Here is a 20,308-nt window from a genome sequence, read left to right on the forward strand (position 1 = left end):
TCACACACAGTATATGCATTTTCATGTGTTTCTGTCAATTTCAGTGTTATTGGGCCCAAACTAGTCACTTTTCATCAGAATCGATGCAGACTCACACCTAATGCTTGGTTCTGCTAGCAGATTGAAGACACACAGAGAATGTGCATTTTCATGTGTTTCTATCAATTTCAGTGTTATCGGACACAAACTAGTCACTTTTCATCATATTCGATCCAGACTCACACCTAATGCTTGGTTCTGCTAGCAGAGTGAGGGCACACACAGTATATGCATTTTCATGTGTTTCTGTCAATTTCAGTGTTATCGGACACATATCAGTCACTTTTCATCATATTCGATCCAGACTCACACCTAATGCTCGGTTCTGCTAGCAGAGTGACGGCACACACCGTACATGCATTTTCATGTGTTTCTGTCAGTTTCAGTGTTAGTGGGCCCAAACTAGTCACTTTTCATCATATTCGATCAAGATTCACACCTAATGATTGGTTCTGCTAGCAGAGTGAAGACACACAGAGAATATGCATTTTCATGTTTTTCTGTCAATTTCAGTGTTAGTGGGCCCAAACTAGTCACTTTTCATCATATTCAATCCAGACTCACACCTAATGCTTGGTTCTGCTAGCAGAGTGAAGACACACAGAGAATATGCATTTTCATGTGTTTCTATCAATTTCAGTGTTATCGGACACAAACTAGTCACTTTTCATCATATTCGATCCAGACTCACACCTAATGGTTGGTTCTGCTAGCAGAGTGACGGCACACACCGTACATGCATTTTCATGTGTTTCTGTCAGTTTCAGTGTTAGTGGGCCCAAACTAGTCACTTTTCATCATATTCGATCCAGACTCACACCTAATGCTTGGTTCTGCTAGCAGAGTGAGGGCACACACAGTATATGCATTTTCATGTGTTTCTATCAATTTCAGTGTTATTGGGCCCAAATTAGTCACTTTTCATCATATTCGATCCAGACTCACACCTAATGCTTGCTACTGCTAGCAGAGTGTAGACACACAGAGAATATGCATTTTCATGTGTTTCTATCAATTTCAGTGTTAGTGGGCCCAAACTAGTCACTTTTCATCATATTCGATACAGACTCACACCTAATGCTTGGTTCTGCTAGCAGAGTGAAGACACACAGAGAATATGCATTTTCATGTGTTTCTATCAATTTCAGTGTTATCGGACACAAACTAGTCACTTTTCATCATATTCGATCCAGACTCACACCTAATGCTTGGTTCTGCTAGCAGAGTGAAGGCACACACAGTATATGCATTTTCATGTGTTTCTGTCAATTTCAGTGTTATTGGGCCCAAACTAGTCACTTTTCATCATAATCGATGCAGACTCACACCTAAAGCTTGGTTCTGCTAGCACAGTGAAGGCACACACAGTATATGCATTTTCATGTGTTTCTGTCAACTTCAGTGTTATTGGGCCCAAACTAGTCACTTTTCATCAGAATCGATGCAGACTCAAACCTAAAGCTTGGTTCTGCTAGCAGAGTGAAGGCACACACAGTATATGCATTTTCATGTGTTTCTGTCAATTTCAGTGTTATTGGGCCCAAACTAGTCACTTTTCATCATATTCGATCCAGACTCACCCAAAACGCTCTGCTGTAATGGCAGAGTCACGGCACACACCGCATATGCATTTTCATGTGTTTCTGTCAATTTCAGTGTTATTGGGCCCAAATTAGTCACTTTTCATCAGAATCGATGCAGACTCACACCTAATGCTTGGTTCTGCTAGCAGAGTGAAGACACACAGAGAATATGCATTTTCATGTGTTTCTATCAATTTCAGTGTTATCGGACAGAAACTTGTCACTTTTCATCTTATTCGATTCGGACTCACACCTAATGCTCGGTTCTGCTAGCAGAGTGAAGGCACACACAGAACATGCATTTTCATGTGTTTCTATCAATTTCAGTGTTATTGGGCCCAAACTAGTCACTTTTCATCAGAATCGATCCAGACTCACTCAAAACGCTCTGCTGTACTGGCAGAGTCACGGCACACTCCGTACATGCATTTTCATGTGTTTCTGTCAATTTCAGTGTTAGTGGGCCCAAACTAGTCACTTTTCATCATATTCGATCCAGACTCCCACCTAATGCTTGGTTCTGCTAGCAGAGTGAAGACACACAGAGAATATGCATTTTCATGTGTTTCTGTCAATTTCAGTGTTATCGGACACAAACTAGTCACTTTTCATCATATTCGATCCAGACTCACCCAAAACGCTCTGCTGTACTGGCAGAGTCACGGCACACACCGTACATGCATTTTCATGTGTTTCTGTCAATTTCAGTGTTATTGGGCACAAACTAGTCACTTTTCATCAGAATCGATGCAGACTCACACGTAAAGCTTGGTTCTGCTAGCAGAGTGATGGCACACACAGTATATGCATTTTCATGTGTTTCTGTCAATTTCAGTGTTATTGGGCCCAAACTAGTCACTTTTCATCAGAATCGATGCAGACTCAAACCTAAAGCTTGGTACTGCTAGCAGAGTGAAGGCACACACAGTATATGCATTTTCATGTGTTTCTGTCAATTTCAGTGTTATTGGGCCCAAACTAGTCACTTTTCATCAGAATCGATGCAGACTCACACCTAATGCTTGGTTCTGCTAGCAGATTGAAGACACACAGAGAATGTGCATTTTCATGTGTTTCTATCAATTTCAGTGTTATCGGACACAAACTAGTCACTTTTCATCATATTCGATCCAGACTCACACCTAATGCTTGGTACTGCTAGCAGAGTGAAGACACACAGAGAATATGCATTTTCATGTTTTTCTATCAATTTCAGTGTTATCGGACAGAAACTTGTCACTTTTCATCTTATTCGATCCGGACTCACACCTAATGCTCGGTTCTGCTAGCAGAGTGAAGGCACACACAGAATATGCATTTTCATGTGTTTCTATCAATTTCAGTGTTATTGGGCCCAAACTAGTCACTTTTCATCAGAATCGATCCAGACTCACCCAAAACGCTCTGCTGTACTGGCAGAGTCACGGCACACTCCGTACATGCATTTTCATGTGTTTCTGTCAATTTCAGTGTTAGTGGGCCCAAACTATATTCGGTCAAGACTCCCACCTAATGCTTGGTTCTGCTAGCAGAGTGAAGACACACAGAGAATATGCATTTTCATGTGTTTCTGTCAATTTCAGTGTTATCGGACACAAACTAGTCACTTTTCATCATATTCGATCCAGACTCACCCAAAACGCTCTGCTGTACTGGCAGAGTTACGGCACACACCGTACATGCATTTTCATGTGTTTCTGTCAATTTCAGTGTTATTGGGCACAAACTAGTCACTTTTCATCAGAATCGATGCAGACTCACACGTAAAGCTTGGTTCTGCTAGCAGAGTGAAGACACACACAGTATATGCATTTTCATGTGTTTCTGTCAATTTCAGTGTTATTGGGCCCAAACTAGTCACTTTTCATCAGAATCGATGCAGACTCACACCTAATGCTCGGTTCTGCTAGCAGAGTGAAGGCACACACAGAATATGCATTTTCATGTGTTTCTATCAATTTCAGTGTTATTGGGCCCAAACTAGTCACTTTTCATCAGAATCGATCCAGACTCACCCAAAACTCTCTGCTGTACTGGCAGAGTCACGGCACACTCCGTACATGCATTTTCATGTGTTTCTGTCAATTTCAGTGTTAGTGGGCCCAAACTATATTCGGTCAAGACTCCCACCTAATGCTTGGTTCTGCTAGCAGAGTGAAGACACACAGAGAATATGCATTTTTATGTGTTTCTGTCAATTTCAGTGTTATCGGACACAAACTAGTCACTTTTCATCATATTCGATCCAGACTCACCGAAAACGCTCTGCTGTACTGGCAGAGTTACGGCACACACCGTACATGCATTTTCATGTGTTTCTGTCAATTTCAGTGTTATTGGGCACAAACTAGTCACTTTTCATCAGAATCGATGCAGACTCACACGTAAAGCTTGGTTCTGCTAGCAGAGTGATGGCACACACAGTATATGCATTTTCATGTGTTTCTGTCAATTTCAGTGTTATTGGGCCCAAACTAGTCACTTTTCATCAGAATCGATCCAGACTCACCCAAAACGCTCTGCTGTACTGGCAGAGTCACGGCACACACCGTACATGCATTTTCATGTGTTTCTGTTAGTTTCAGTGTTAGTGGGCCCAAACTAGTCACTTTTCATCATATTCGATCCAGACTCACACCTAATGCTTGGTTCTGCTAGCAGAGTGAAGACACACAGAGAATATGCATTTTCATGTGTTTCTATCAATTTCAGTGTTATCGGACACAAACTAGTCACTTTTCATCATATTCGATCCAGACTCACACCTAATGCTTGGTTCTGCTAGCAGAGTGAAGGCACACACAGTATATGCATTTTCATGTGTTTCTATCAATTTCATTGTTATTGGGCCCAAACTAGTCACTTTTCATCAGAATCGATGCAGACTCGTCCAAAACGCTCTGCTGTACTGGCAGAGTCATGGCACACACCGTACATGCATTTTCATGTGTTTCTGTCAATTTCAGTGTTATTGGGCCCGAACTAGTCACTTTTCATCATATTCGATCCAGACTCACACCCAATGTTTGGTTCTGCTAGCAGAGTGAAGACACAAACAGAATATGCATTTTCATGTGTTTCTATCAATTTCAGTGTTATCGGACAGAAACTAGTCACTTTTCATCACAATCGATGCAGACTCACACCTAATGCTCGGTTCTGCTAGCTGAGTGAAGACACACAGAGAATATGCATTTTCATGTGTTTCTATCAATTTCAGTGTTATCGGACACAAACTAGTCACTTTTCATCATATTCGATGCAGACTCAAACCTAAAGCTTGGTTCTGCTAGCAGAGTGAAGGCACACACAGTACTGTTTTACAGTATTCTGTAAAACAGCTTCATAAAAAGCCTTTCCACTGTCATGATATAGAAATTAGTGGTTTTTCATCAGATCTGAGCCAGAATGATCTGAAATCACCAATTCAATGAGCAGTTCCATCATGCACAGAATAGTAGCTTGATTAATATTATTATTATTATTATTATTATTATACTACGCCAGGGCCCAGCGGTCCCTGGCACTGAAAATGCGAGGAACCTATTGCATGGGACCAAGACTGGTGTGTTCAATGACCCCAAACATCAGACAGATCTGGGTTCTGAGTTGATCCGACCTTCCATTTCGGAGATATAGTCCAAAACATCCACCACCATTCAAAGTCAATAGGAAGGGACAATGTGGAAATTTGACTGTTGAATCCAAAATCATCACTCCTGAAAGTGTTTGGAGTCAATTGATAACAGTTTTATAGTATGCTTTTTTTGACCTGTACATTGATACTTTAAAAGATTTTGCATCCAACTGTGACTTGGTTAGGTTCGGGCAGTGGTTAGTAGAAGGAAAGGGGCAGAAGTGAGAGAAGAAGGTGATTTTATGTGTATAATGAAACTCCTCAGAATATGTGTTTCTGTTTGATTCTGGGCCAGGTCTGATGAGAAACCACTAATTTCTTCACCACAACTGTGGAAGCACATTTTCTGGTAGGATGCTGCCAAAACAGTGATTTTTTCAGTAAGGAGACGGAAACGGGCAGAAGCGAGAGAAAAGGGTACTTTTCTGTGTATGATGAAACTGCTCATAAAATCAGTGTGTTTGGATGATTCTGTCTTAGATCTGATGTGTGAGAGTGAGAGTTACAAGTTCCTGTTTAATGCCCCGAACATGTTTCAGTTATTATTGCCTACATGCAACAGCAAGTGAGGCCTAAATGACACATAGTTTATCAAATGTATACACAATTTCTAAAGTCACCTCCAGTGCTACGTACTGCACACAGGAAATAATATTTTACCCATTCACAGTGTCCAGTAATCCTGACAATCCTCACCCCCCCCCCCCCCCCATATGCTGGATTTACAGAAAACACAAAATACATAAAATAATTTGTGAGAGGCCTTTATTAGTTGTAACAATGTATACCAGAAATAATACAATATAAGAGAGGAACATACACTGTCACTTCCTCCTTTTCACTGCAATTAATAACCATAACTTGCCTCCAGTCACCTGACCCTTCATAGACCAGATTAAAGGTCTCAGAGATCAGGCTGGCTGTTATATTGGGGGACTGGACTGCTTGCAGGGGGTCATAAAACCTGGTGAGGCTATGTGAGTCAAACAGCTCTGGGAGAATACAGCCTATCACCATCGATCCCAATACCAAGGGGATCCCCTACTTTTGAGGGGTCTACTGATCAGCTCAGTTAGTTGATTTAGGAAACAATGCAACTTTTAGTGAGACATTTACATATCAGAGCTATTCAACTGTGCATACATCAAAATACTGTAACAAATGCCCTCAAAATACCCTGACAAATGTGTTCACAACAATACGTTGCCATCAGCAAATTTGTCAGCTGGGAAAAGTTGGCCTGGATTGACCCTTCCACCTTTATGTAAATTTCTTTGTTTGCCCATGGGTGTTATCCTATTCCATGAACTGTTTTTTATGAGTCAAGAGGAGGACTGTAAAAAAAAAAAGATCTGTCTGGCAAATGCAACATCTTCATTTCAACAAATCTTATTTTAGTAATTGTGAAAATCTAATAACTGTTTGTCACTAGGGATGGGTATTGTTAAAATTTTATTGATGCCAATGCCATAATCTATTCTGCTTATCAGTCTGATTATTACTGATTACTGATGAACTTTCTGTGTGGAAAAAAAGGAGGCCTACACAGGGTTCAGTGTAAACGCAACTGTTTTATTATCTCTACTGTTTATCAATGACCTTGCATGCTGATGAATATATGAAACATAACTGATAGATAAGATAAATGGTCCTCAACCAAGTTAACTAAATTAACTAATTAGTTAATTAATTTGAAAGCATCATACAGTCTCCTGTCTGCATGAGAATAACAAAATGAAGAAGAGTCCACTGTGTTATTAATGTCATGTCTACAGCAGTGGAGAGCAGCCTCTCTGCTGCACCATTAACTCAGAGGAAAGCCATTGTTGTCCAAAACACAGACTGAGCACTGAGTTATTTCTATTCTCTTTTCTTTTTCTCACCTCAGAGTTGGTTTAAGTTGTTTAACACTGCAGTGTGTGTTGGTCAGCTGGTCTTGTTTGTTACTTCTGATTACTGCTTTGCTCTGCTAATGTTAGTATCTGAGTGACAGCGTACAAAGTTCACAGTATAATTAATATTCGTCTCACAAAGATAATAATTGAAGATGAATTACAAGATAGCCAAAGATAATTCTAGCATGTGCACTGTAGACAGTTCAGAGGCTACACTGCCCTCACAGTTGAGTTCCGCCTTTTTTGTTCCATCAACATCACATGCCCGGGCGTTGACAAGAGGAACTGATAAGCTCAGAGGTGTACGATTCTGATGGATTGGGCAATTTGGAACCAGTTCTCGATTCCCTTTGTCACTGCGGTGGATGAGAGATTACCCATTTCCTAAATGTTAACGCATAAAAACCAATGTATTTAAATGCAAAGCCAGATGACATGATGTGTATCTTTGTTGTATTGAAGCTGAAGTACATTGTAGACATACATTTGATTTGCACATTCACCAAGTTGCTTGATATATATCATTCAGTATGCTCATTCAGTAAACGGCATTGGCAGTCAATAATACCGCAACCAGAAATAAATCAATTACTCTTAACCATATTACATTCTGAAAACATTTTTTTATGACATACTGTGTTTGCAGCTGTATTTCTGAACCACATTAATAACAATAATATTAAGTTTTCAGAAACGTTCCTTAATTTGAGTGAGTTTTGGTTTCAGTTGACAAGAATAACAATACAAACAGTTGCTGGCATAACAGCGAGCAGAGCTTCACTCTGGGGTTTCACCAGAAAGGACATACACATGTAAAAGCATTAAATATAGAAGACATGAGACCTCCTTCACACATTTAAACACGCATTTGTGTACAATGAAATGGCCTTTAGCAGCCAGACAGGGCTTAGTAGCATAAACATGACAAAGGCGTACCAGAGAACAATCGTACCATACCAACATTTTATATACCCGATAGGAAAATACCAACTAAGAGCTCTGATAGTTTGGGGAAAGTGTTCATTTACTTTAATTGACCAATGAGATTTGAAAGGGTGCAATAAGAAGGAATAAGCATTTGGGATATTAGAGCAAAATGGCACAGGATGTAAACATGCAGTGTTCAAAGACTTACTGTATGATTCTCATTCCCTTAACACAAAGCTAAACCTACATATCCAGAACTAATTTGAGGAAAAGACCCATTTTGGGAATGTGAAATTAATATGAAGGTGGAAGTTGTGGTTGGATTGGGAATGTCTAGCCTTCCCTTGCCGTGACCCTTGGCTCAGCCAGTGAGCTGTGGATGATGCTGCTGATGGACTCCACCCCCTCTCCTTCCAAGAAGGTGTGGTGGTCACCCTCAATGATGTGGACTGACACCTTGCCATCACATACCTGAAGAAAGATACGCCAGTCAGACCAAGCTTTAGCATTTAAATATGTACTGTATGGGTGTTGGTTGGGTCAAGCCTATGGAGGGTGACTGAAAGTTCAAGTTGGTTTTCAACCAAGTTTTCAATTAAAGAAGAATGAAGATGAACACAGATGCAGTAATGATTAGAAAACACGGGATACATCTCTAATACTCTCTAATACATCTCCAACACTCTGTCTCTTGCTCTCATGCAGCCCACAGGCTGCATGAGAGAAAGTGAGTGTGAGTGTCTCATGATAAAAACTGTATTAAATTTGCAGCATGAATAAATAATTCATGCACACAAATGATTACATCAAGAGAACAAATTACTAAATTGTGTACATGACTTATTTATTTATTCATTATTTTCCCCATGACACCTTCTGGGCTCTGCAATATTTTATGATCTCTAAGAATTCAGGTGAACCTAAGAAGGACTAAAATTAAAATGCTTTTTAAAATGATCTTAATTCAAGGTCCCCCTAATTAGCTTTCACCCACATGTCATGGTCTTCACAGTAAATGGAGTTTGCTCTGTTGTCCACTGACCGCTGGTTCAGGTCTTTGACCTGTTCCCAGTCAATGATGTCATCAGATTTGGTCCACTGTTCAGAGAAGTTCCATTCTTAAGTCACAGGATAACAACTGAGCAAACTCCATCTGCTGATGAAGAGTGTGAGGTACAGTTGAGAGCACTAGAGAAAAAGCTAGAAAGGTGATAATTTTGTCAAACCACCATTTCCAATATTTTACACTTCACTTTCAGAAAAATCTTTCTGAAACTTGTGCAAATGTGTGCAAGTATACATATCTATGTTACCTCGCTGAGCTTGTAGTCAGCTCCCAGATTTTGTCCGTATTCGCTGCTGGTTTTGGCACGGAGCAGCGTTACATTGCCATGGTATTTTGTTGCAGGAACATAGCCATCAGCGGCCTTCAGCTTGTAGTAAAAGGTGGTGGCTGCAAAGTGCAGCAAGTCTCGGCTAATGTTCTTGTGGCTGGAGGTAATTAGGTCCACTGCCACATTGACACGGGCCTCCAGGTCTGACAGTGGGAGAAGAGTCTCCAGAAGCTGGAGAGGCAAAAGAGGAGAAAGTGGGCCAATCAGAAAAGAGAACTAGATGGAGACCACAGCAGGGATTTACTTTTTTAAGCTATAGAATAGTTATATAGTATATATAGGATATAGGGATTTTATATATAGGATGTAGGATATAAACAAGGGCAGAGCACATAGGAGAGATACAAATGATTTCATATACCTGTCAAAGTCAAACATCATCTTCTTATTACCATTATGTGCTCTTGTACACTTAAACACAATATTGCTATTATAACTTGTGTTCCCAGAGGAGCAACAATGTATAACACTTATAGTATGGGATATCACTTACACTTATAGTATGGGATATCACACCCCTGCATGGTCTGACACTTGTATTCACACCTTAAACGGGTAACTACACATGAATTGTACACATAATCACATAAACTTATGTTGGCATATGACATTAATACTGGAGATTTTCCAAAAATACACATTATGTAAATACTGCTTTTTGTGCTCAAAATTAGCTTATTTCTCTCTGCTTGGATTTAAAAATTCAGTTCAGCTAAATGCTTTTGCCCCTCCCTAATCGTGACACAATGGGTAAGACCCAGAGGTCTATTTTGTATATCATTTGCCACACCATGTATAAATAGTATAACACTGGCTATCCATGGCCTCAGTGTATGTCTCTAACACATAGCTACTTAGTAAACTCTACTAAGTAGCTATGTGTAACAAGCCTGATAAGACATGGCAGGGAGATGATGTCATACATGAACAAGAGATTTATTCCTTTTCTGTGGCAATAAACACAACACATATATAACTGTGCTATATTCAGAGCTTAACAAGATATTCTGGGTTAACAATGGTTACATTAACCATGATACCAGGTCTATGGCTATGTACTGACACTCCACCACAGATGCATACACAGGTACCCGCACAAAAACTTTTACAAAGGGCTCTCTGCTTTTGCAGTGTGGAGTCTGACGCCAGCTGCTCATGGCTGGTAAGCTTGGCTATAACTACCGACCAGCTCTACATTGCTATTCATGCTAAGTGGTAATCAATCTGTGTCCCCTAAGCCCCCGCATCACACACTATGTAGCATTGTGACCCTGCCCCATAAATGGCATGGGAATCTAGACTGGGAAACAAGCAGCATTAAATAAATGCTCAATACCATAATGAACTGGCACTCATGTCTGTGATTTTTTTTAAAAAACGTTTTTAAGTGGCGTGGGACATCCAAAAGGTTGCCGACCCTTAGTCTAGACTGTATATATAGTTCTGTCACGACAGCACTTCACCAAGCCCAGCTGTGACTGTGGATTTACCTTGTTGTATTCAATGCCAGTGAACTGCTGGATGAAGGCACACAGGGCTTCAGTTTCAGCCTCAGACTCTTTGCCTGGTGTCAGCTTGGCCCTGTAGCTCTGGAAACCAAACACTGAGTTAACTCGACATCCAACCTACATTTGCTTTTAACCTTGATATTCATCTTTAAATTTCTGTTGTGTATTGAAACATCAACTCATATTGTTCATATGTAATGTATTTATGATACCACTCCTGTTAGTCTGTTTAAAGAGTAACTGAACTCAAAAAAATTTATTTTTTTTTAGGCAATGCACATTTTCTCAAGGAAGAATACATGGGATAAAAAAACATGATGTCCCTGGTTCTGCTTCATCAGTAGTGGATTCACTAATTCTATTGTTAGTAACACTATTGTGGATTCACAATGTGGTTTATAATGTACGTTAGTGGATTGACTAACTTTAGTGTGCATGTGTGAGTGTATTAGCCATTTTCTCTAACCTGTGTGTATGCTGCCACATAAGAGTGTGATCCATCAAACAGAAACAGGTACTCCACAGGTCGGTTCTGGGTCTGCAGCTGAGAACACATTTCAAACGCCACACAAGCACCAAAGGAGTAGCCGGCAATTCGATACAGCCCATCTGGTTGAACATGTCTGATACAATCCACATAGTAGGCTGCCAGGGACTGGATGCTGTCCAGAGGAGCAGCTGGGGGAGAGGGGATAAACTAATATGAGCTTGGTTGGACATTGTTCAACAGATATGGAAACTCACAACTTGATATCATCTACATTTGTTACAGAGGGTATATCTAAATTCCCTTTTTTGATTGTTCCTTGCTCCCCGTGTGACCTGCAAATCGATCAGATTCACCATCATGAAGGAAGTCTGATCAACAAAGAAAAAAACAATTCAGCTAATTAAAGACTTGACTGTTGTTTTGTGCAAAGCAAGTTTTTGGCTTGGGGGTTACTTAAAGTTCTCCACAGGGGTCAGATGATTCTACATGAAATAAATGAAGGAAGGGGTAATGGTGAGCATTAAATTATAGCCTCAGAAATGACCAGAAAGATCAGTCAAACCATCTGTGACTCAGCCTCAGCATAAATGATAATATTCAGGACTTAAGATCAGTAATTCAGGGATGGATCTGTTCTGAAGGCAAAGGGTGGCCTGGCTCATTATCAGTTTATGAAATGCTTTTCTTTACTTTTGGCCTCATATGTGCCACCATAAGTGCATTTTTGAACACAGAATACCTTTAGTGCACTGCAAGCCGTAGCAAGGCACACTAAGCTTGGAGGCAAGTGTCTTGAAGGCGGCAATGGAGCCCTCAATGGGATGAATCAGGAACAGTGGCCTCTCCTGGCTCTGCACCTTGTTGAGTGGTGTCACCGTGGGGCCGTTGGGGTTGACTAGTAGCTGGGTCAGATTAGACTCCAACAACGAGCGAACAACGTCCCTCTTAACTGTGGTATGGTGAGATTCTGGATAGTTAAAAGTAACAATGACAAAAAAATTCTCTCTGTTCTAAGTGCATCTGCAGGTTTTAAAGAGCTACAAAGATCTGTATTTAAGACCAATGTAACATAAATCAAATCTCTCAATAGCTATTAAATTTTAACATGTATGTTAATAAATTTTTACGTAGATTTGAGAGCAACTCCTAATAATACCATTTGATCCCCCTCGATTGCTATTGGCCAGGTCTCTCAGCTTGTTGATGGTAAGCTGCCGGATGTCCCTCATGGCCATGACGATGTCATAGTCACGCTCCAAAGTCTGGCGAACCTCCACACCCATCAATGAGTCCAGGCCTAGGTCAGCCAATGAGGCATCAGCATTCAGGCTGTTCACATCCCGCACGCCTAAGGGTTAAGGGCACAGTGAAAGTTCTGTGAGAATGGCCTGAACAAATTTAGGTCAAAAATGTGTCTCTCTTTGGTATGACAAACCATGATGTAAAATGAATTGATGATCATTAATGATCTAGTCAAGCAGCGCTTGGACTAGTTTGCTGTTTATAAAAAAAAAAATCCACAACGTTTTTTCTTTATTTACAATAAAGGTAATAATAAGCAGCTGCTTTATTAGGGTCGGTTAATTTCCTAAAAGGTTTGCTGAGAACAACATAATTGTAGCAACTATAGAAAATATAGGGTGTTCAATTGGTACACTTCCAATTGATTCATACCAATCATTTGCTACTGTAACCTAGATTGTCTTTTAGTCAGTGAACAACAAGTCAGCTGCAGTACAAAAATGTGAAATTTGCTTAAAGGCAAGCATACAATTCAACATATAAATGACACAAAATGAAGAATGAATGAATATTTAAAACTGCTCAATAACTGAACATGGAACTCATGGAATTTTTTTCCTGATAACAAGCATCAAATTACAGAGTTCGTAAGAAATTAAAATTGTGTCATGTGCTTTGTTTTAGATACAATTGATTGATTTACTATGGATCATTTGTACACATAAATTACTAATTAGAGGGTACAAATATCTTTACCCTGATACCTGCTGGGCTCAACAGTAAACCACTTAATTGTCTCTATAACAAGGTCAAGCACATATTGAGAATTCAACATTTTGAAGTGGACATGACATCCACCATCTACAGGTTTTTTTGTGAGCAGGCCAGGCTTTACACATGTATAATTTATAAGTAGCTGTTTGCTGATTGTACTTGCAGCACTTACAGCTGGTCAATGGCAACAAAATAATGCTGTGCAATTCGCAACAACAACATATAACTCCTTGTATGCTTTACATGTTCTATTTTAGACTCCTAAATATATTTTTCAGGCATTACTTTCCATTCACATCTGTATAATGTGAAAATCAACTTGCAGACTTTTGAGACTTGTGACACTTAGGTCATCTATCAACAATGAACAGCAGCTCAGCTTTTCCTTAAAGATGCAGGGGCCAGTCCATTATCAACATTCACAATAGGTGACAGATGACGTGGTTTTGCATTCTTACCCAGAATGTGAGCTACAGCATCCACCAAGTCTCTCTGGCTTCCCGCCTCACTCTTTACCACCGTCCTCTCTGCCAGCACAAAGCTAGACATCACTGGCCGCTGTTGGCATAGGAAGAGGTCGAGCACCTCCAGGCAAGAAGCGATGCGCTGTGGTAGGGTGCCACCAATCACTGTGTCATTGCCACCCATGGTCTCTAGCACCACACCCACATCGCCAATGGCACCCCACTGGACTGCCAGTCCAGGTAGGCCATCGTAGTGGCGCTTCTCACACACACGCTCCATGGCTGAGTTGGCAAAACCATAGTTACTTTGACCGGCATTGCCACGGCCACAGCTGACTGAGGAGAAGGCCACAAAGTAGCTGAGGTCCGGACACAATTTTCTTGTCACTCTGGAGAGGTAATGTGATAAAGTAAATGCATCAAGATCCGGAGAGAAGCAAATAGCAGCCCTTAATTAAGGTTCCCTAATCTAAACAGAAGGATGACTGAGTGTGTGTCTTACTTGTCCAGATGTATGGTGCCGTCATATTTAGGTTTGTTAACATCAAGGAAGAGCTGAGGAGTCATATTCTCCAACATGCCATCTTTCAACACCTGAAAAAAACAAGCCAAGGAGATGATTTACATTTACATTAGATGAATGTGGAATCACTGTGCCTGTAATGGAGAAGCAGCTTTGGACCAATAACACCAGAGAGGTCAGTGTATGAGTATGGGGTTAGGGTTTAGGGGGTTAGGGTTAGGGGTTAGGGTAGAAAAAAGGTGATTTATGGATAAACTATTTATTCATTGAATTACAATATGCTATTGCGATTTTGGTCATATTGCCCAGCCCTACATGATCCATCCTGCCTTGTATCAACAGTTCAGGCTGGTGGTGGTTGTGTAATGGTCGGAGGGATATTTTCTTCGCACACTTCGGGCCCTTTAGTACCAATTGAGCATCATTTAAAAGCCACAGCCTACCTGAGCGTTGTCGCTGACCATGTCCATCCCTTTGTGACCACAGTGTATCCATCTGCTAATGGCTACTCCCAGCAGGATAACACACCATGTCACAAAGCTAAAATCATCTAAAACTGGTAGGGCTGTAGTCAACCAAAGAAAATCTTGGTCGACTGAAATTGTAAATAATCTTCAACTAATCAATTAGTCGCGGGGAGGTTGGCTGTAACGGGACAGAGTAAACTCAGCAGCCACACATTTCTCTGTTTTGCGTCTTCAGGTTAGGGTAACCCATTGTTGCTAACTTTGGAGCTAACCCCCTTCACCTCTCCAGCACTTGGGGAAACAACAGACGTGACTTTTTAGCATTTATTAACTGACACACTGTAGTCTGTACTGTACATTTACTGCCAGACTGACAACTTACCGCTAACCTTTTCCTCTGCTCGCATCCACCGTCACTTTCCTGCTGCTCACTCTACTACTATAAAACAGTATTGTTTTTCTTGTGTTTGTTTGCTTCTTTCTTTATTATTACGGGACATCACACCTAAATTTGACCCCTTAAACATGCTCAAAAACCAAATTTGGTACGCACATCAGGTCTGGTGAAAAATTTGATAAAATGTAAAAATGAACCCCTGATGTGTCAAAATGTGCTCTCTAGTGCCACCTATGTAACTAAAATGGCCGCCACAGCCCGCAGGAATGTCATAGAGAGATCAAACCAAAATTCAATTATTCATCTCATCAAGACCTACAAATCATACACTGACACCCCTGACCTAAATCCAACAGGAAATCCACAATTAGCCTTTCAAAGTAAGACTTTGCCCCCAAACAAACGCTATCTCCTCCGAGGGCGTTAATGGTATCGGCTTCAAACTTTAATAGGTGATTTATGACACTATGCTGAAAAAAATTGTTAGAAACTTTGTAATAACTCGAACAGTTTGGATTTTATAAGCCCTCAAAGTTGCAGTGCCACATCACACCTTACAATGTAAAACAATGGGGAGGCAAGTTATGGGCATGAACTTTGTGTCAAACAGAGGCTTCTGATGTCTAAACTATGAGTCTGACCACTTTCAAACCTGTTATCAATGGATTCACAACAAAATTTCCTATTGTTGTGAATTTTTTAATGTAAGATTTGGCCAAAGTAATGGGATTTATGAGGAGATTTCACAAAAAGCGTATTCTAAAATCCTCCTCTCCAACTGCTCCTGTTGATGTCACTCCCTCAGTGCTGTGAAACATTCCGCAATACACGCTCATTATAAAATCACAGGAGGAACAAGAAAAGACTTTAAAAGTCAGAGTCTAATATCTCAAAAACAACAAAAGATAGAAAAAACATGTAAGATCAAGATTTATAGGTCAAAGTCTTGTGACTCATTTAAAGTTCAAATGAAGTTCGTATCCAAAACTATGTGGAAGCAGTAAATGTTCAAAAAGGTGTGGGTTCACTCACACTCTTCATTCAAGTATATGACTATTTTTCTGTGTCCAGCTGCAGTTACTTATTGTCTCTACACATCTGACAGTACACATGTCAAACTTTGACCAGGTCATGTGGGTTAAAAGTCTTTCCTTTTCTAAAAATAGACTTGATGAAAATTAGGAAAATAATTTGTTTTACACACAAACTCATCAAGAGTTTTCAGTTTACTAATTGAAATTCAAATGAATGGACCCAAAACTTGCATAATTTTGATGACACAGGTGTGAGTAAGACAGACATGTCTCACCCTGCAGGAAATTCTCATCCTGTCAATCAAACTTAAAAGCACACCACACTTGTAAGAAACATACCTCATTTTTAAAAAGCAAAATGATCTGATCCCGACGGGCCAGAGTGTGAGGTCCCAACCAACACTGCTTGCAGCTTTAATTGACGTTAGTTTTGGCATTAAAAAATATTTTTTGGGGCCTGGCGGGGGTTCCCATTGTTATAATTATAGGGGAAACACTGATTCAGTAAACACTCAGTAAACATTGACTACAGTTAGACCTAGCAGTCTAGGTTGGGCGAGTTCAAAGTTGTGAAAACAGCAACTGCGTGATGCTATCATGTCAATATGGACCTGATACAACACAAGCAAGGATCTAATCAGGACAGAACATGAGTAAGTGCCAAAAAGCTAAGTTTGCGTCCGATAGGATGTAGGTGCCAACAGGGAGTGCACAGGGTCAATGCACAGAGTGCATAGAAGTAGATTTTTTTTTTTTAAATCCATTAAGTGCTTAGGTGTTCACAAAAGAGCTGGGTCTTGAGAGGGATTTAGAGGGAGTCTGCAGATCAAACAGAGCTTGGTAACTCCTTCTACCATGGGGGAGAAGAGTCTAGCTAGCAATTTAGGGCCCTGTTGTGGTATTAGTACCAGGTGCCTTTCATTGGCAGAGCATAATGAGAGGGAAGGAGCATAGACCTGAATGAGGGAGTTCAGCTAGGAGAGGAGAGGAGAAGATTGGAGACTTCCTCCTTGGTCAGACGGGAGAATGAGGAGAGTGTGGCCCTGTTAGCTGGAAGCTGCAGACTGAGCTGGTCAGGCTCAGAGAGCTGGGTGTTGATGGCAGCGACCTTATCAGTAAAGAATGAGGTGAACGTGTCTGCAGTGAGCAGAGTGAAGGGCGGACGAGGAGGCAGATTGAGCAGTGAGTTAAAAGCAGTGAGCATTTTCCAAGTGTCTGTGGTGCCACAGATCTTGTTCTGATAGTAAGTGGTCTTTACTGTTTTTAAACTGGAGGTGAATGATGCTAGGAAACCCTGATAGTCACTGAGGTCAGTGGGCTCTCTGGATTTACAACATTTTCTCTCTGCCGCTCTGAGCTCTGCCCTTTGCTCTCTGATGACTTCAGTGAGCCATGGACTGTGGGGTGGTGTTGAGAGCAGGTTTGGATTTTAGAGGGCAGAGACTGTTCAGAGAGGAGGCTAGTGAGGAACAGTGTGTCTGTAGCCTCATTGACAGGGAGTGAGGAGAATTCATTAAAAGGAGGCATGGTAGCCAAGACTTCATAACCCTAACCCTAACCCTCTGGTAAATGTATGACTGTATTGTGTTGCTCCGCAATAATAGAACTTCAAATGGGTGAGCCCAGACGTGCACAAGATGTGAGGGCCCCTTCATCACTGCTTGCAGCTTTAATTATTATTATTATCACGAAAGTGCACTGAAAGTGCAAGGAACCTACTGTTTTTGAATTAGGGCCCGAGCACCAAGCGGTGCGAAGGCCTTATTGGATCTGAAGGAATTCTTCTTCTTCCAAAACAAACACATTTTTGAGGGCCTGAACATGCTCAAAAACTCATGAAACTTTGCACGTGCTTTTGTAGGTCCCGGACATGGGCATAGCAAAACGGCTCGATAGAGCCCCCTAGAAAATTAAGAAAATTGAGCCCCTCGATATGAATTGTTGTAGAAGAATGAAATTCAGCATGCATATGTATCATGACCAGACGCACCAAAAAGTCTCTTGGAGCCATACCCTAAGTCCAACAGGAAGTCAGCCATTTTGGATCAAAGTTGATTTTGCCATTTCCAGCCTGCATACATTAACAAACTCCTCCTAGAGATTTGACCTCAGCAACTTCAAATTCAGTCAGTATCATCTACAGACCTTGGAGATGAAAAGTTATTAAAACAGTGAGTTTTCGACATACCCAGGGGGCATGGCTGGGCGGTGAATTTCGATCCTTCGCTATGAAAATTGAAATGGCCATAACTCCGGTGTACATGATTGAATGAGACCAGGACCACGAGTCTCACCCTGAACAGATGTGTCAATACTGGATCAGAATCATAGCGCCACCCACTGGTAACAGGAAGTTACATGTTTTACACTTTGATGCCCTGTGGGTAGCACAATGATTGGATCCACCTCACATTTACTCAGAACAGCCTCAAGAGCTTGGAGATTGTATATTCTGAAGTTGGTTACTCTCTGTCGAAAGGTGTTGCCATGACAACATGGCAAATTTCAGTGTCTCGCCATGAAATTTCAAAGCCTTATAATTTTACTCCACATGGTCTGATCTTTTCCAAATTTCATATGCTTGTTAAGAGTCCCGGTCTGAAGACATGTAGAGGCCCATATTTAGTGACAGTCATAGTGCCACCTATTGTTGACATGCGTCATACTTTGTCTTATTACTCCTAGTGAATTTGGCCAATGCACCTGAAATTGACTCAGCTAAGATATAAGACCTTGGTGATGCTACATTCTGCAGCTAATGACCCATAATCAAACGCTGTTGCCATGGCGACATGTTCTTCACCACAAGGTATGAAGCTGTTTTTAAGGGGACATGCTTGAAAACTCACAAAACTTTCCACACACATAACAGGTCTTAAAGTCTATAATATTGCATAGGTGGCGGGCATGGGTAGAATGGCTCGACGACACCACCTACAATATTTCAATGAAGCAGACCCGTTAAACCTACATATACAAAAATCGGTACACACATGTATCCAAGGTGCACAAAAAAGTGTCTTGGACCCATAGCATAAACCCAACAGGAAGTCGGCCATTTTGAATTTAGTGGTGAATTTGGTGATTTTGCATGCCTTGTATTTTAACGAACTCCTCCTACAGAATTCATCATAGCAACTTCAAAATCAGTGTGTGCCATCTAGACTAGTTTGTGATCAAAAGTTATCAAAAGCTTTAGCTATCGGTGAAGCGTGTTGCCGTGGTGTGGTGTGGCATTGACTTTTGATGTTTCGCCATGACAGAGGAAATTGTTATAACTTTAGTGTAAATGCTCCAGTCTGCACCAAACTTTACATGTTTGATAAGAGTCCCAGCCTGAACACATCTACATGACAATATTCCATCAGTGATGCATACTGGCTTCATAGCGCCCCCTACGAAATTTCAACGAAGCAGCCCCAGCAGCAGGCAAAATAGTGGACAAAGGAAGTGATGTATCTTCTTGCACTGTCTGAAAACAGCCCGGGTCTGAAGACATGTACATGCCCGTGACAGAAGCCCTTCGATTACACTGCAGCCTGACGTGCGCAGAAGCACGAGGGGCTGTTCATTGCTGCTTGCAGCTTTAATTATTATTATTATTATTATTCTAGTATGCCATTGCAATTCTGAAGGACTTAGGATACTTGAAAACTCACAAAAATTGAACACAAGTCAGAACTGGCGAAAATTGCAAAGTTCTGTGGTGATTGGGCTTGGGCGTGGCCAGTGGGCTCCATAGCGTCCCCAAACGCAAGGCCATTTTTGAACACAGTTTATTTGATGCGCATGAAATTCAGTGGGTTCATTGCTCTCATCATTATTGACATAATACATATATAATATATAATACATATATAATTATATATTTAATACATATTTCTCAATTTTTTTGCCCAACAGGAAGTCAGCCATTTTGGATTTTGTGTGTCAG

General features: G+C 40.8%; 1 protein-coding gene across 5 annotated transcripts in view; it reads right to left on the reverse strand.

The window, feature by feature from the left end:
• Positions 1 to 6,007: 6,007 nt before the first annotated feature.
• fasn (fatty acid synthase) overlaps positions 6,008 to 20,308 on the reverse strand; it is a 78,409-nt gene continuing 64,108 nt past the window's right edge. For 4 of the 5 annotated variants that reach the window (XM_044338720.1, XM_044338723.1, XM_044338722.1 and 1 more), the window contains 8 exons: positions 14,456 to 14,547; positions 13,948 to 14,342; positions 12,630 to 12,821; positions 12,213 to 12,440; positions 11,450 to 11,661; positions 10,966 to 11,064; positions 9,395 to 9,646; positions 6,008 to 8,552 (listed from right to left, as the gene is read on the reverse strand). In XM_044338720.1, coding sequence (XP_044194655.1) covers positions 8,415 to 8,552; positions 9,395 to 9,646; positions 10,966 to 11,064; positions 11,450 to 11,661; positions 12,213 to 12,440; positions 12,630 to 12,821; positions 13,948 to 14,342; positions 14,456 to 14,547 — 1,608 coding nt within the window. In that variant the 3' untranslated portion in view covers positions 6,008 to 8,414. The remainder of the gene's footprint in view (positions 8,553 to 9,394; positions 9,647 to 10,965; positions 11,065 to 11,449; positions 11,662 to 12,212; positions 12,441 to 12,629; positions 12,822 to 13,947; positions 14,343 to 14,455; positions 14,548 to 20,308) is intronic. The other variant, XM_044338721.1, reaches the window with a different exon arrangement.

This window comes from Thunnus albacares, chromosome 20 (genome assembly GCF_914725855.1).
Source record: "Thunnus albacares chromosome 20, fThuAlb1.1, whole genome shotgun sequence".
Classification (NCBI taxonomy): Eukaryota; Metazoa; Chordata; class Actinopteri; order Scombriformes; family Scombridae; genus Thunnus; species Thunnus albacares.